At 34.5% G+C, this 13,172-nt stretch overlaps 1 protein-coding gene across 2 annotated transcripts in view; it reads left to right on the top strand.

The window, feature by feature from the left end:
• Nucleotides 1-13,172, top strand: part of ARL6 (ADP ribosylation factor like GTPase 6) — a 43,408-nt gene that overhangs the window by 22,512 nt on the left and 7,724 nt on the right. For both annotated transcript variants that reach the window (XR_008957310.1, XM_026491649.4), the window contains exons 6-7: nt 5,371-5,500; nt 9,120-9,175. Coding sequence is in view for 1 of the 2 variants with exons in the window: in XM_026491649.4 (XP_026347434.1) it covers nt 5,371-5,500; nt 9,120-9,175 (186 nt within the window). In the remaining variant the exon portion in view is untranslated. The remainder of the gene's footprint in view (nt 1-5,370; nt 5,501-9,119; nt 9,176-13,172) is intronic.

The following is a 13,172-nucleotide window of genomic DNA, read 5'->3' as shown; positions in this document are numbered from 1 at the left end:
TTCTGTCTGTTACCTCTTGGAAGGTGGAAGCTGCTTCTCCTGTTATCCTGACATTTTTAAAGGCAGACCTCTTTCTAAACTTGCCAAACCATTTTTAATTAGCATTAAATTCTCCACCTTCCTATTGCTTTATGTTCATATAATGTCACTTTTTCTTGAATCATATTAGAATCTATAGGTATGCCTTTCTTATAGCAATTCTGTACCCACATAAAAGCTACATTTTCAATACAAGATAAAAAGGTATTTCATGAAAAGTACAAGATTTTCACACCTGCTGGTGTAACTATAGCAATGGCTTCATGAATTTCCTTTTCTTTTTTCACAGTGGCCCTTATACTGGGTTCATTTATCTTGAAATGGTGGGCATCCACAGCTGCAGACCTCAATCTATGGTACATATTAAGCATATCAACCTTTTCTTGTAATGTCATGACTTTTCTCCAGTTCTGGAGAAAAGCACTTCCAGCATGACTGGTGGCACTTTGTATGGGTCCCATGGTGTAATTCAGGGTTTACAGTATTACACAAAATAAGATGAAAAAATATGTGAGAACTGTGGGAGATAGCTTTCTGTGATAACATGATTTACTGGAGAGAGGAACTGCTCACATAGAGATGATTAGTATCACATGGCATTTTAAGCAGATAGTTCCAACACTTGAGCTCACTGCAATAGCTACAAGAGATGGCTATGAAATTATTACAGTGGTACAGTATTACTACAGTTAATTTTATGCAGTTATGATTTAATACTCTATCTTTACACTTGTTTGCGTTTCTCTCAACTGTGAATGCTGCCATATTTGGTCTATGTGTGTATAAGTATTGATAAATTTTAACTTTTTATAATAGATTTGTATACCTTTTATGGTAGCAAGTGATAAAATCATCTCTATGTATATTTTATGCATTCATGAGATGCCTAACCTTTTCTTAATTTTCTTTCAGTGTTTCTAAGCTTCGTGATTTGTTTACAGGATTTTTCAAATTGTTGCAAATTTCCAAAATGTTCTTCAATATATTTATTGAAAAAAAAAGAACATATAAGTGGACCTGCACAATTCAAACCCATGTTATTCACTATCATTATCATTCATCCATTGATAGACACTTAGGTTGTTTCTGTATCTTATTCCCATTCTTTACATTTAATATTTTACCATTAATTTTGGTGCTAACTAGGGTTTTGCTTATATCTTTATTGGGTCAAGGAAATTTTCTGTTATTCCTAATTTTTCAAAAGTTTCCATTATAACCCAGTGTTATTATTTACCAAATGCTTTTTCTACATCTGTTACAATGGTAATATTATACTGTATTCACATATATTAAACCAAACTTACATTGCTGGGTTAAACCTCATTTGACCATTGAATATTAACATTTTGATATATCATTGAGTTGGATTTGCTAACATTTTATTAAAAATTTTTGTTTTTGTGCTCATAATGTTTTTGGTTTATAACTTTCTTAAAATGCTTTTAGTCATCAGGGCGATAGAGGCCTTATAAAATGAGTTGGAAAATATTTACTCTTTCTCTTTTTATTTTATTTTTTGGATTGGATAAATGTTGGATAGAATATACAAATGAATTGGGATTTTGTGTGTGTGCAGGAGTATGGGGGAGTAAGAGGGACTAAGAATTAGGAGTTAAATTTCATTAAATGATATAAGGCTATTAAAGTTTTGTATTTCTCCTTGAGTCACTTTTGGTAATTTTGACCAGATTTTAAAATTTGTCTATGTTGTCAAGTTAGTGACATAAAACTGTTTATAATATTCTCTCACTGTCCTTTTAATATCTGTAAGATCTGTGTATCTTCCTGTATTTCTGATATTAATAATTTGTTTCCTCCATTTTTTCTTACTCAATTTTTAGAGAGTTTGTTGGTTTTATTAACTTTTTAAGAACTCTGGCTTTGTTAATTTCTTCTGTTGGTTTTTTAAAAATTTTTGTTAATTTCTGTTCTTTGTTTTATTATGCTTTTTCTATACTTACATTATATTTCATTGTCTATTACCTTTTTCAGATGGAAGTGGAAATCATTGATTTTACACCTTCTCTAACATGAGCATTTAAGGCAATACATATTCTCTAAGGATTTAGTTATATGTCACAAATTTTGATATGTTTGTTTCCTTTATTAATTTAGTTTGAAGTATTTTCTAACTTACCTTGTGAGTTCTGTTTTGGTCTGTAGATTATTGAGTAGTGTATTTAATTTCCCAAATATATGGGAATTTTCTAGGTTTCTTTTTGTTATCGATTTCTAACTTAATTCCATTTGATGGAATAACATAGTCTGTATGATTTCATCCTTAGAAATATCGGATCATCGTATGTGGTCTGGCTAGGTGAATGGTCCATCTGCAATTAAGTGAAATATGTATTTTGCGTTGTTGGATGAAGGATCTATAAATGTCAGTTGATAGTGCTCATTTATTAGATGCATATACAGTTAAAATTGTTTTGTCTTCTTAAGTGAGTGACACTTTGATCATTTTTAAATGCCTGTCTTTTTCAAAGAGAGAGAGGCAAACCAAGAAGCAGACTCTTAACTATAAAGAACAAACTGATGGCTACCAGAGGGGAGATGGGTCGGGGATGGGCTAAATACGTGATGGGGATTGAGGAGGGCACTTGTTGTGATAAGCACTGGGTGTTTTATGAGCACGGAGTGTTGTATGGAAGTGTTTCATAATATAATGAAATCCCTCTTTAATGTAAAATAGCATTGTATGCGAAAGAAAATAAAGATAAATCAACTAGAGGGAAAAAAAGAAAGTGTTGAGTCACTATATTGTACACCTGAAACTAATATTACACTGTATGTTAACTGGAATTTAAATAAAAACTTTAAAAAAGCACTGACATATAATAAACTGCACAGCAAACAACGACAGCAAATGCCTGTCTTTTTCCCTTCATCTTGAACACTACTTTTTCTGGTAATAGTGTAGCCATACTAGCCATCTTACATTTAAATGTATGCATGTTTTTCCATCCTTTTCCTCTCAGCTTGTTTGTGTCCTTATGTTCAAAGTGTGTTTCTTGTAAACATCATATAGTTATGTGTAGCTTTTTTATCCATTCTGACATTCTCTGCTCCAGGGTAAATTCTAGCTGGACTCAATATTTAAATGTAAAAATCACACCAATGCAGCAGTAGAAGAAACTATGGGAGAAGTTTAAAATAATTCTGGGGCAAGAGGAGGCCTTTCCAACTATAACACAGAACCCAGAATCCTAAAAGAAAAGATTGATGAATTTGACTACATAAAAAGTTTTTAATTACAAAACAAACCATGAGCAGTAAAAGACAAATGACAAGCAAGGGGAAATATTTGCAGTTCATATCACAGCTACAGGACTTTTTTCTTACTACTTATGGTGTTCCTACAAATCAATAAGAAAACAAAAAGTTAGGGGCGCCTGGGTGGCTCTGTCGGTTGAGCATCTGCCTTCGGCTTGGGTCATAATCCCAAGGTCTTGGGATGGAGTCCTGCACCAGGCTCTCTGCTCAGCAAGGAACCTGCTTCTCCCTCTCCCTCTGCCTGCCCCTCCCCCTGCTTGTGCTCTCTGTATCAAATAAATAAAATCTTTAAAAAAAAAAATGAAAAGAAAAACTTAATTGAAAAATGGGGAGGGGCGCCTGGTGGCTCAGTCATTTAAGTGTCTGCCTTCGGCTCAGGTCATGATCCCAGGGTCCTCGGGTGGAGCCCTGAGTCGGGCTCCCTGCTCAGAAGGGACTCTGCTTCTCCCTCTACCCCTGCCCCTCACCCCCATTCCTGCTTTCCCTCTCTTTCTCTCTCAAAAAAATAAATAAAATCTTAAAAAAAAATGGGGAGAAGGCAGGATAAGATAGTTCATAAAAAAAGAAATACAAGCATCTTTTGAATATATAGAAAAATTATTGACCTTTATCAAAACAAACATATTCTGATATCCCTTTTAACTATCCTCTATCAAAAAGAACAACAGGTTTGATAACAGTCTTGGCAAGGGCACTGGAAATGTTCGTTCTTACATATTGTTGATGTGTAAATTGATACATTTTAAAGGAAGGCCTTTCAGTAATCACTGTCAAAATAGCAATTTACATATCCTTTAACCAGCAACTCTACTTCCCAAATTTATCCTACAAACATACTGCCCATGTACAAAATTTGCTATGTACACTTTTATTCATTTCAGCATTGCTTATAGTTTTAAATGTTGGCAACAATACAAATATATCTCACTGGGTACTGATTAAACAAATTATGGTACATATACTAAAAGGCAGAATATTCTGCAGCTGTTAAAATAGTGAAGAAACTGCTCTTTATGTATTGGTATGGGACAGGCTCTAAGATATAAAATTAAGTGAAAAGCAAAAGATATAAAACTGAATAGTCTGCTACTATTTGTATAAAGAATAATATATAATAAGTCTGCAAATATTTCTAAAGAGATGTCAAGTAATAGGTGATATAGGTTACCTCTTCTAGAGAGGACAAGTAGATGGCCTGGAACAGGTGGGAGGGAGATTCTTTTACTGTGTACCATTTTGTGTCTTCTGAATTTTGAACTATTTAAATGTATTAGCTATTCAAAACAGTGAAAATGTTTCCAAAGTTGTAACAAGGTAAAATATCTTGTTAAAGTATCTAGTTTAGGGGCGCCTGGGTGGATCAGTCGTTGAGCGTCTGCCTTAGGCTAAGGGCGTGATCCCAGGTCCCTGGGATCGAGCCCCGCATTGGGCTCCATGCTCTGCTGGAGGCCTGCTTCTTCCTCTCCCACTTCCCCTGCTTGTGTTCCCTCTCTCACTGGCTGTCTCTCTCTGTCTGTCAAATAAATAAAAATCTTTAAAAAAAAAATAAAATAAAATAAAAATAAAGTATCTAGTTTATCACTTCTAACCTGTGACTAAAATCTAAAATCAAGATCTAGTTTGTCTCCCTTCTATTTTCATTTGAAGTTTGACTCCTTTCTATTGACAGTAAAAACAAAACAAGATATCTGACCCCTGTGTAGGTACTGCTGAGTAACTGCTTACTGAGCCCCAACTTCCTCCCACCTCACTCATCTTTGTTTTAAAGCTCCAACGAGAGGGCAGATGTCTTTTTTTTAATTTAAGATTTTGGCAGATGCTTAACGGACTGAGCCACCCAGGCATCCCAGAGGGCAGACAGTCTTAAGAAGAAGTATTTTGTTAATTCTCATATTCAAATACATTCTTGACAGTTTATGTCTTTAAATGTTTGCATATATGTGATACAGAAAGAAGTGGTTGGAAAACAGTTTCAGTGAATTTTAATTTTAAGAATTTGGGGAAATGACCAAAAAGCTGGAAGTGTGATGATAGTCTTACTTTGTCTTTTAGATATTAAGCACCGCCGAATACCAATCTTATTCTTTGCAAACAAAATGGATCTTAGAGATGCAGTGACATCTGTAAAAGTGTCTCAGCTGCTGTGTTTAGAGAACATCAAAGATAAACCGTGGCATATTTGGTAATGTTTTATATATACTATTCATTATAGCATTCTGAAAAAATCTCTGAGCTTCATTTCTTCTTTGCTAAGCACATTGTGTAAGTCACCTAACATAATAGGGTGTAAGCTAAGGATTTAGTTGTATAGAATTGTAGCAGTGCAGGTATTCATGAATGTATTATTGTTAAAACTTTTTCCAATCTTGGGGCGCCTGGCTGGCTCAGTCAGAGCTTGCAGCTCTTGACCTCAGAGTTGTGCATTTCAGCCCCACATTGAGTGTAGAGATTACTTAAATAAATAAATCTTTAAAAAAAAAAAACTTTTCAAATCTTTCTGAGGATACAAAAATATAAACAACTCTTTAAAAGAATAATTTAGCCCACTTAGTCACCCAGTTTCAAGCACTCTGATATCCTTCTGCACATTGAATCAGCCAACCACAATCCCATCTCAGGACTTCAGCACTTGTTAGTCCCTTTGTCTGAGTCAGTCTCCAGAATGATTTTCCTGGCTTGCTATTGTACTTCCTTCAGGAGAGAGAGCTCTTTTGATAACCCTCCAAAATACCATTATATCTTACTCCCCTGTCTCTTGTTTTTTAATATACTTTGCTTTATAATTCTCTTACGAGGTCTTCTTTGGGTTTTGCTTGTTTTATAGTCTGTTTTCCTATACTAGTGCATTAGCACCATGAGAGCTGGGATTTTCTCAGTTTCGTTCACTCTGTAACCCCTAGAATAATAATAGTACCAGGTACTTAGTATATACACAACAAATACTGGCTTATATGAGTATATAAGAATGTAAATATTAATTTTATTTGGATGTACTAATACAATTGAATTATTCAGTATTTAGTTTCTGAAATCATTATACATTGTTTATTTGGAAAGCAGTTTCTTATGGATATATTTAACTCTGATGTGCCTTTCTACCAAAATATTCCAATAAGGATAACCAGAGCTTATATATTAGATAGTATTTTAGTGCCTACCTTATATTAATTTGAACTTTGTTCTGTCCACCCACCTACTTCCCTCTGCTGCAAGATGTCCTTCTCTTGTCAGTTTTCCAGTTTTCCCTTTCTTAAAAGAAGGTATCTATGGAGAAAGGCCTAACAAAGAGGCAGAGAAATATACTGCCTCTAGAAAGAGAAACAAAATATGGAACAAGGAGATAGTAGAGCTCAGAAGAGAACTTTTAGAGCTAACCTTGGTGCTGAAAAAGGAATCTTATAGAGGAGAACTTGAGAAAGCCCTTGAAATGCCTCAGTACTCAGGGCTACCAGCCCCTCTACCCAGGAGTGAAACACTACATATTTGAGTAAAACCCTCCTTACTTTGGAATCAGAAGAAGAGTCGATTTTATGAAATGTCTCTTGATTTGGAATTTGTGGTTCTGTGATATTGGGTTGGTAAAGAAAGGAGGGATTTTAGGTAGAGAAGTATCTTAAGGTAGAACCTTTGTATTTCTCTAAATCATACCTAAATTAGTAATACCCAAAGTAGAATAGTTTTTAATTTTTGCATTCTATTAAGCATTGTGAATTTTGATAGAAAGTACAACATTAAGAACTTCAGGTCTAATTTGTAGTAAAAGATGCAGTCCTACTTTTAATTTTGAACTAGAAATTAATTTTGCAAGTGGAAAAAAATCTTTCCACTTAAAATCATCAGTGATTGAATTTTAACAGATTTCTTTATTCAGTTGTGACATCTGAATACTTCTCCATGAGAGAAAAGGTAATGTCCTGATGCTATAAAGATGTGCAGTATTATACTGCCAGGTTCTGTATTTTCTGTATAACTTACAGAAGGATGCCAAGTATTTCTTTGAAAGTTGTCTATAATTTTGACTCTATTCAAACGGTATCTCACTAAGTGCTAGTGTTTCATTTGTCAAGCTTGTTTTTTTATTTTTTGCTATGTACATTAAAGCATATATAAAATTGAAAATACACTTATTTTTCTTTTCCAGTTTTAGAAATAAAGGTAACTCAGTGATACGAAGATAAAATATTCTCTCTCTCTTGCCTTAGGTGCAAGTAAATTTATTGGACAATAAAGAAAAGACTATAGAGAAATGCACCCTGGAAAATTTTTGTGGTTTATTTTTAATCATTGTACTAAATATATAGCCAACTCCAATTTTCAGGGTCTGATTTTGTTAGCATCCATATTTACTATTTGCTTATTTACTATCTTCCGAGGGCAACAGATAACAAGATAGGTAAATAGATATGTAAAATATCAGCTGGAAGGATTTTGAAGAAAAATAAAGTAAGATAATAAGAGAAAGAATGAGAGGTGCTCCCTCCGTGAAATCTAACTGAAGTTAGGGAGAAATTCATGCAAAAGTTTGGAGGAATAGCTTTCCAGACAGAGAGGCCAGCCAAGTGAAAAGAAAAGGTTCTTAGATGAGAATGTGCCTCGTGTGTCCAGGAATAGAAAGAAGTCTTGGCCGGCTTGAACAGAGAACTAGGGGGAAATTGTAGGAGATGAGGCCATTGAGAAATAGCCACAGGCCATATCACACAGGTCCCAGTAGGACATGGTAAAGACTTTGGCTTTTATTCTAGTTAAGGTCTGATGATGTATTCAAAAGGAAAGTAGAATTCAAACATGTGGGAATTATTAGGAAAAGCTGCAGGGTTTTAGTATGGTACGAATGCCTCCAATAAAGGGGACAAGTTTTTCCATTTTATTGCTTGTTCTGGTTGAGACCATAGTCTTGTTTGGGACTGTAAATGTGATAAAAATCAATACATTGATCTTTCTTGATTTAAGCATTTCAGTTACTGATGTTTTACTACTGATATGGATAATCTGTAATTTACTTTGAATAATTATGTAGCACATGCTGTTGGTTTCTATTTTAAAATAATTCTATGATAAGTCATATTCATAATCTAATAAGTGATTCCTTAGAAGTAATTTCTGTTTTGATTAGAATCAAATTAATTATTTTAGGTAATTAGGTACCTTTTTAAACCATGCTTTAGCACACTTAAAAGGAAACCTAATCATTCAGAAAATCTAATTATTTATACTAATTGCTATCAGTCTATGTCTTGAAAAAGATTATCTGATACTATAAAAATCCTCTGCTTTTTATTATTTTAGTTTATTTAGCATCATTTTATAGATAAAAATAAAGACAGAGTTAAATAACCTATCCAGGTTCCTGAAGCCAGTAGATACAAGAGTATGATTGAAATCTGAGATTTTTTTTATTCTACCAATTTACCAAAGTTATAATTACAGGTTTATACCTTAGAGGTAGCAAATTCCATTTCAAATAAAGTCACTCCATCATGTGGCTAAATTACAACCTAAGTCAGCTATATCTAATAAATAAATGTTACTGAGCCACTGGGGCTGGGCAAAGTAGAATAGTAACTTTTTAGTGATAACGCTTTTCCAAATGTCTATTATAAAAAGTGAATACATTTCTCATGTCTTCTTCCTGAGCACTCAGACTTTTATTTCCTATGTATATTCAGTTTCAGTGCTTACCAGTTTTGCTCAAATATGTTACTAGACTGTATTAATTTGCCATATAGCAAAATTGTAATTATTTATTCTTATGGTTCTATGAAGTAATGAAATGGATATGTTTCTTATGGATTTTATTTCAGTGCTAGTGATGCCATAAAAGGAGAAGGATTGCAAGAAGGTGTAGACTGGCTTCAAGGTACATCACAAAATACTGTGCATCTTCAGCCTTTATTTCCATCCTATTCACATTTTTCTTTCCCTTTTTGCATTTCATTTTTATTATATCATTGCCTTTCTTGTTTCCATTTATTTCTGCTGTCAGAAAAAACAATCCAGTAAGTATCCAATACCTTGCTACATTTACTTCTTTTTTTGGTTTTGTTTTGTTGGGTTTTTGTGTGTTTTTGTTTTTGTTTTGTTTTTTTGGTTTTTTTTGGTGCAAAAAGTTGGTTTTATTAAAGCATGGGGACAGGATCCTTGGGCAGAAAGACCTGCACTGGGGTTGTGAGAAACAATTGATTATATACTATGGGGTCGAGGGAAGTATAAGGGAAAAGGGAGGTTTTCAAAAGAACTTTCATACTCTAAAGAGTATGTACAAGATACTGCTAGAGGATGGTATAAGATACCAGAGGCCTTGCCATTGTCAAGTTAAGGTTGTTTTCCCCTCTAGCAAGGCATTAACATTAAGATAATTAGGAGCTTCCTGGAAGAATGTCACACATATCTTACCCAGGAGTGGGGTGGGGGGGGGGGAGATTGCAGAGTGTCAGCTTCTGCTTTGTCCTCAGCAAGCCTTCTGCTCCCTCATCATTTCCCCCCTGAACAATTTTGACCCTGAAATCTTTAAGGTTCTTGAAGGTGGAAGGTCACATTCTGTAACTTCTTCCTGCTGAATAGGGGCGTAGAGATATCCCTACCTATGTGTCAATATTGGTCCGTTGGGGAACATATGGGGGAGTTACAAAAGGGGGAGGCAGCTGAATCCTACGTGGTCAACATATATGAACCTGCTTGAGTAGAAAGGCTCGTCTGTCAGCTGGAAGTTCTGGCAGTGAAGGAGTCTTGACACTAGGCAGGAAGATACCAGAAATAACAAAATAAGGTTAATAGAGTAATGAGAAAGAGAAATTGGAATAAAAGAACTTTGATAGTTGATCTTTGATAGTTTTCCTCCAGTCCAGGAGTTTAAAGCAATCAGTAAAGGAAAGAGAAGTCATATAAAGCACCAATTTGAGTATTCATTCAGTTAGAAACCCAGGTATATTTTTGTGGTAATCTGGAATGTATACACAGCATTTTGTTTTTATGTTAGCACAAGTTTCACCTTATGTAGCAGTTAAAACATCAAATGGCATTCTGTTTTGTAAAACTGTTTCATGCATTTGTATTACTTTAGTATTTAATAGAGAAATGCTATTTTGAGTGTCATTTATGGCTTTGACCATGTACTAATTAAGAGCTACCATGTGCCAAACATCCTCCAGTCTCGAAGAGGGAACAAAGATGGATGCTAGGTGGTCATACCAATATAACACAAAATGTGTCCACCATTATTTTAAATTTGGAAGGTTGACTGGGTTGGTAATAGTTTTAATAATGCGTCAGTGCATTCAGGTGACACCCAAAGTACAGCGGCCTATCTAGCCTGGGGGAAGCTATGAACACAAGTTAGAGCTACATAGTCAGTGGGTCCATTAGGAGCCAGTCATATAATTTTGGGCATCCTTTAACTAGAGTTAAGATAGCAAGGGCTATTCAGTTTTAGAGGGCCACCTTTTGAATTTGTTGGTCACTGCCATGTCAGGCTTAAAGATGGTCACTGTATGCTTGGCTAAAGTCTCTGCTTATAATTTTATGTTAACAGAGGCAGTTCCTAGGACAAATATGACTAAGGAATAAAACTGTCAAGAAGCCGTCTTTGTTTGAAGTCCAGGCTTAACAATATCCTAATTATAAGGAATCACTGTCAAGTGAGAGAAGACTTGTCTCAAGAGATAAGGGCATCCCCAAGTGCATCATCCAGTCCAATCATAGAGAAAATGGGGTCATCCATTATCTCCACAAGTCCATAGTTAACCTCATGGAGCAGGGTATGCTCCAGCTTTTAAGGAAAATTTTCATCATTCCTAGCCACACAGAACAGGTCAAGACGATAGTTGAGTTATACAGTTGTTGAGGGATTAATCCCATTTTCCAGTTGTTTAAATAATCATATGCCTATGGGGTCCTGTTATTATCCCCACAGAATAACAGGCAATAAGATTATCTATTTATGACCTATTGTGTAGAAATAGAAAAGCTATTTCTCTGAAGTTTACCTCAAGTTATCTAGCTTAAGCAAACAACATTTAAGGACAATCAAAACTAGGATTTAACATCCACAAAAGGTGGGTTATTGAACCATAATTTTTCTCTCTAAAATAACCCTCATTTCCGGACATAGCCAAATCAAGACTAATTTGTTTACAAAACAAGTCCAATTTTAATAAACTTAAACCCAGCAAGAATAATGATACATATAGCCAGCAAGAATAATGATCATATAGCTCTTTTAGAATCTGCTTTGCTGGAACTTTTATAAGCAATCTCTAGGTTGAACTTTTAGTAGCCTCACCAGGCCAGAAGCCAAGCCAAGTACTTGCCATCAGACATACCTTCAATACCTGTAGATTTGAGCGGATTCCTCTTTACAAGGTCCCCAGTATATCCTGAGGTTCCTGCACCTGCCAGGAAGTGACATTCTTTACTCACTTAGTGAGGCTGCTGGGAACTCTGTAAGCAAGGTATCAGGCCAACATTTCCAACGGGCTTTATGGCCCCATATTTCATAAAGTCAGCCTTAGCTCCTCAAAGCTGTTTGGTCATATCTCAGTCTATGCATTGTCTTTCTCTAATAGGACATTCCAGTCAAAACCTTGATAAATAACCGATGTTTCCAATGGTGTCCTGTTACAAAGAGAACAGAAATAATAATAAAACAAATTAAAGCATTTAACTTTTTTCTGTACCTGAACCCTCCAAAATTCAAAAGGTCTCAGTAAGTATTCTTTTTTCCATGGCAATCATAGTCATTTACATAAGTTTAATAAGAATCTCTTCTCCTTGTAACAGGCTACATTTACTTCTATTACATTTTTCTAAAGGGTTTATTTAAATAGAGAATTTACATCTTTACAATCAATATACGTGACAACTCTAGAAAATAATTTTAATTTATGGCAACAAATTTCTGTCAGATCTAGTGATAGAAGCAATTTGAATTTTGGGACAAATTTCAGGCCTTACTGTCAATAATTAAAAATAAGTTTGCATGGCATATATCTTCTAAGAATCATGCTGAACTCTATGTATCGCTCCATTTATACATGTTTACACAAATTTTAACACTCATTTAGTATTATAAATACCAGTATTCTATTGATGTTTTGTATATTACAGTTTTATTATTCGTCAAAATAGCTATCATTGATTTTTACGGTCTTACCATATCAAGGAATAAATTAAGATATATCATTTCCTCTAAGATTACATTGTTTACTAACCACAGGAATGGATTGAAGCAGTGACCCACACAGCAATAGATGTGGATGAAACCGGGTTCTATAGATCCTTCTTATTACAGGACCCTGAGTCAGGCTGAAAAATGTCCATTTGTGAGCAGAACTGGGGATCATTCCTATCAGGAATCTCCCAGCCCTGAACAAGGGTGAATAGCAAAATATTATTAATTCTAGTTGTAGTCTTGTGGCTGTAAATTTAATTTCTTCTACACCAACTTTTTAATTCCAGTTATGTCTAATTTTGTTTTCTCTTATGCATATCCTAGTGAATCTAAGAATAGCCTGCTTCACCATACATAAAGAGACATAATATCTCTTTGGTTCAGAGTATTAAATGTACATCTGATAAATATTTTTATATTGTTATTAGTAAAATATGGTATTTTAACAAACTGCACAAACTATTGTATTTCTTTCTTTTTTTTGTTTTTGTGTAGACATCATGACATTTATACCATTAAACTACAAAGAATGTTGTAGTCATATTTTATAATAAGTAAAACATAATTGAGAACCTCTAATGGTTTTCAGAAGAACTACTGGAATTTTTCGGAGCACACCAGCTTAGTTTCTTAGATGATGAAAAAAAACTGGTTTATACTTCTGATGATTTGATGGGACTGATTCCCG

This window comes from Ursus arctos, unplaced genomic scaffold (assembly GCF_023065955.2).
Source record: "Ursus arctos isolate Adak ecotype North America unplaced genomic scaffold, UrsArc2.0 scaffold_4, whole genome shotgun sequence".
NCBI lineage: Eukaryota > Metazoa > Chordata > Mammalia > Carnivora > Ursidae > Ursus > Ursus arctos.
The sequence above is the reverse complement of the archived record's forward strand: the minus strand, read 5'-3'. Positions and strand labels throughout refer to the sequence as shown.